Source organism: Phanerochaete carnosa (genome assembly GCF_000300595.1).
Source record: "Phanerochaete carnosa HHB-10118-sp unplaced genomic scaffold PHACAscaffold_1, whole genome shotgun sequence".
Taxonomy (NCBI): Eukaryota; Fungi; Basidiomycota; class Agaricomycetes; order Polyporales; family Phanerochaetaceae; genus Phanerochaete; species Phanerochaete carnosa.
In genome coordinates this window covers 5,196,313-5,199,906 of record NW_006767628.1, presented here as the reverse complement: position 1 = coordinate 5,199,906, position 3,594 = coordinate 5,196,313, and the positions used below count along the sequence as shown (strand labels likewise).

At 55.1% G+C, this 3,594-nt stretch overlaps 1 protein-coding gene across 1 annotated transcript; it reads left to right on the top strand.

The window, feature by feature from the left end:
• Nucleotides 1-94: 94 nt before the first annotated feature.
• Nucleotides 95-1,215, top strand: PHACADRAFT_169175 (uncharacterized protein). The gene is made up of 2 exons (XM_007391070.1): nucleotides 95-153; nucleotides 376-1,215. The coding sequence occupies exon 2, from the start codon at nucleotides 868-870 to the stop codon at nucleotides 1,192-1,194; it is 327 nt and encodes a 108-aa protein (XP_007391132.1). The 5' UTR covers nucleotides 95-153; nucleotides 376-867; the 3' UTR covers nucleotides 1,195-1,215.
• Nucleotides 1,216-3,594: the final 2,379 nt, after the last annotated feature.

The following is a 3,594-nucleotide window of genomic DNA, read 5'->3' as shown; positions in this document are numbered from 1 at the left end:
CGCTTGGCGCTGGGCGGCCTCGGGTTAGGGTCAGAACGGTCGCAAAGGGCGTCTGGCTCAACCTTTCCAGACGTTTAAGCGTCCCCTGAGCTTCCCGGCCACGGCTTTCGGTCTGTTTGCTTGATTCATGCCAACTGGGGCTTCAGAATCAAGGTCAGTGGTTCCAGTGATAAAAATTGGAAGTGTAATGAGTGGAGACCCAAGGAAATATTGCTGGGTTATCCACCGCACTGGAGTATCCAGTCAAAATCACTGGATTCTCCGGTACTGGACTTTCCATTTTTTTTGAGGTTGCACAAATGTACTGGATATCCCAATCATATCATCTGGGTCATTGGAATCTCCGTTGCTAAAAAATGGATCTACTTCCTACAGTGTACAGCCCTGACGACAACTGTGCGCCGCTTCTGCCTTCCCCCAGTCCGCTCATCACTATGGCTTCGACCTCTAGGATCAACGTACAGTCGACGTCTTGAGAAGATGACGCACCTAGTAACCTGGCTCTCGATGCGCGTATGAGCACCCCTGGACCCTTATAACCCGTTTCCCCAGTCTTCCATAGTCATCCGTTAGCTCCACAACAACGATATCTGGACAGGCGAGGGAGGAGAGGACGCATGGCAGGCATGGGAAGTTGCAACGGGTGGTGTGAGAGTCGGACGCTGGGCTCGAGCGGTGGGCTAGACGCAGTTCTAGACCAGAGATGAGTGGAGAGAGTTGAAGACGGCACTGACAGCGACGTGACAGAGAAGGCACGCGTGACATCACACATCAGTGTCGCGCCTGTCACTCCTCGTCACCGCTCTTTGGGTCGTCACGCCGCACTCTTGGGTTTGCTCAGTGCTTACTCTTGCCCATGGCCTGCACATGTACCCCAACATCGACTACAAGCCCATCTCTCGCGAGGTCCCCAAGGCATCCTGCCGATATAGCACACGAGACAGCCCCGGCCGAAGCGGCGTCGCCCGAACATTCAAGGTCGCCGCCTCAAGAGCCCCCACTAGACAAAGCACGGCCCCTGTTTACTGGTGCGCCAGCCTCCCGCGTGAGCTAGCCCACATCATACAACCGTGGCATATTTGTAGCTATAGGATGTCCCGCAATTTCGACCCAGACCGCCTAGCAGAAGACTCGCGTCTTTCGGGCGGACCAAGACTCAAACGCTGCCAGCTTCTACAGTCGAAGGCATCGTAAGCAGGTACAGCTCATTGATATCAGACTAGCCATAATGATTTGCTTACGCTGCTCTGGTAGTGAACATACTCGAAGACTGCTGCACAGAACGCGAGTATGACGACCCCACGGCTACTTGGCTCGCCCTCGATTTGCCCAGTATGGACTCTTCACATGCTCCCTTGATATCACTCTCATCGTCATGTCTATTTCAGCCGACATGAGCGAAGCCGCACTCAGCAGGCCAAGCGCGTGGGACGATATAGACGGCAGCTTTTCGGTTCTTCGACTGGAGGTTTGCAAGAGTGGGAAGCGAAGAAGGGGTTACATGGTGAGTGACCTGTCGATGTCTAATGGTGTTCTATCTCTTACACGCGTGCGTTATAGTTGTTCTGTAAACTACTCACTTCAATCGTCTAAGGGCACCCCGATCAACGCTTTGAGCCACTGCGGAAGGCTTCGCTCGCGAGCCTGGTGCAGACACCATTCATCACAACGCCGCGGTCCAAGTGCGGTTCGACAGGCCGCACATCTCGCCGTGCGTCCCGTACTCCAAGACATCGGCACGCCACAACAGTCGCGGGATGCAACCACGAAACAGCGACTCAGAAATTCCCGGAGACCGAGCGCAGACATCGCCTTGAAGTTCTCCGCCGTGTTTTTAGACGAACACGAGCCATGATCAGCAATTAGCTTTGGTACGGGCCATCTGTTTCGCTCGTGCGCATTGCACAATTTACTCATGGACGACGGCACGGCAGGGGGGAGCGGACCGGGACTTGCTCATTCAGAATGTAGGCCGCGAGTCCAGGCTGCAAGACGAGGGATTCAGCCAGTGGAAGTATGCGCAGAGAGCAGATCTAGCGGACTTAACCTCTCCGATCACTGTCGAAGGCGGGTACAGCGCTCAGGCTCGCTCTGGGGAAGATAGAGATCACGCGCTCCTGGTGCCTTGTATGCGTCCCTCAACTTGCGAGGGCTCCTGCAAATCCACGTTTCGAGCCGCACGACGGCGGGACAGCAGAGGAGTCCCTGATCGAGGAATGCCGGCGGGTGTTCTGGGCCAACTAGGAGGAGGCGTACGCGATGGAGGTGGGCGAGATATATGACAGGTAATATATGAATACACGAGTTGCAATGGAAAGTTCAGCTCGCGGCGGAGATCGGGGTTGAGGCGCTAGACTGGATGCACTTCATCTCCCCGGCCATGGCACCACGGCTACCTTCTCAACTATATCGAGAGCATAAACTGCTCATCCACACAGGCCAAGCGGTAATCTCGAAGCATCTTTACTCCTGGTGAGTGCTACTAATGCATGTGTATGTTGTACAACTGCTGACGTGACCCCAGCATGTTCGGCATATCCTGTGAGATCCCTCCTGTCTGACAAAAAACCCAGCACGGCGGGTCCTGCGTCTCTGCGGCTGGAGTCAGCTTGTGCACATCTCCTTCACGACACAGCCCTATCTCTCTTCTGTCGTCTCCGACTCCGCTGTACGTGACCTCTCTATATCGTACCCGACCCGTACGCGCACGTCCACGGCCTGCTCCCGCTGCACATCCGGCGGGGTGGCTCTATCGAGCACTGTCTGAGCTCGTGTCCCTGGTGCGCAGGCTTCAATGCGCCCATTTCGCTCCTGAGCTTCCTGGACTTGCAAGCGCTACCTTGTGTCAAGGACAAGCGCCGGATGGCGTTCTACTTTTGCCCTTGCCTGTCGGCGATCGGATGAGTGGTCGAGAAAGTCGGGCAGGTCCTCAGAGATGTCTACGTCATGTTGTGCGACAATCGGCGGTGGCTGGGATGTCAAATCAGCGCCTGATAGGGAGCGTTCCCAAGAGCTCGTGGCGGCGAGAAGGGGCTGGCGAGAAAGGGCTTGATGCTTGTGCTCGGGTGCAGGTACTAGGTATTGAAGGTGTTTACTACCAGGTGGGCGCATGCCTTGTTGACACGAGTATATCTCATTCCATCGGTACCTTCCGCACGAAGCTGACACCGCTGCACAGTTATCGAGCATGAGGCCAGCCATTGCAATGTCGAGACAGGTTATCCATGCGAAGCGCGTGCGGAGGTAGTAGTCCTCTAGATAGTTGCCGCTGTAGATCTGTTTGTTGCGCGCACGCTTTCAGAGACGGTTCGCCCTGTAGCATAATAACACTGAGGACTTCACGCGATATTGTAGTTCGACCTCCAGCTGTATACATGTTTCGAGTTTATTATGGAGAATGCTACGTACATAACAGGATGCTCGTCCAATCGTGGGCCCTGTCAACGTGTTCAGCGCTTTATCTGCAAACCCGGCGCGGCGAGGGGTTTTCCGGGTCCCGATAGCCTGGCGCTTACCAGAGACGACTTTTGTTTTACTTCCTCAACAACAGGCGTCGAGATTCGGAGTGTTTATGAAGCATTCTGTGAGCCGCAA

Coding starts and splice junctions, on each gene's coding strand:
- PHACADRAFT_169175 (XM_007391070.1), top strand. CDS start 868: ATGTACCCCAACATCGACTACAAGCCCATCTCTCGCGAGGTCCCCAAG.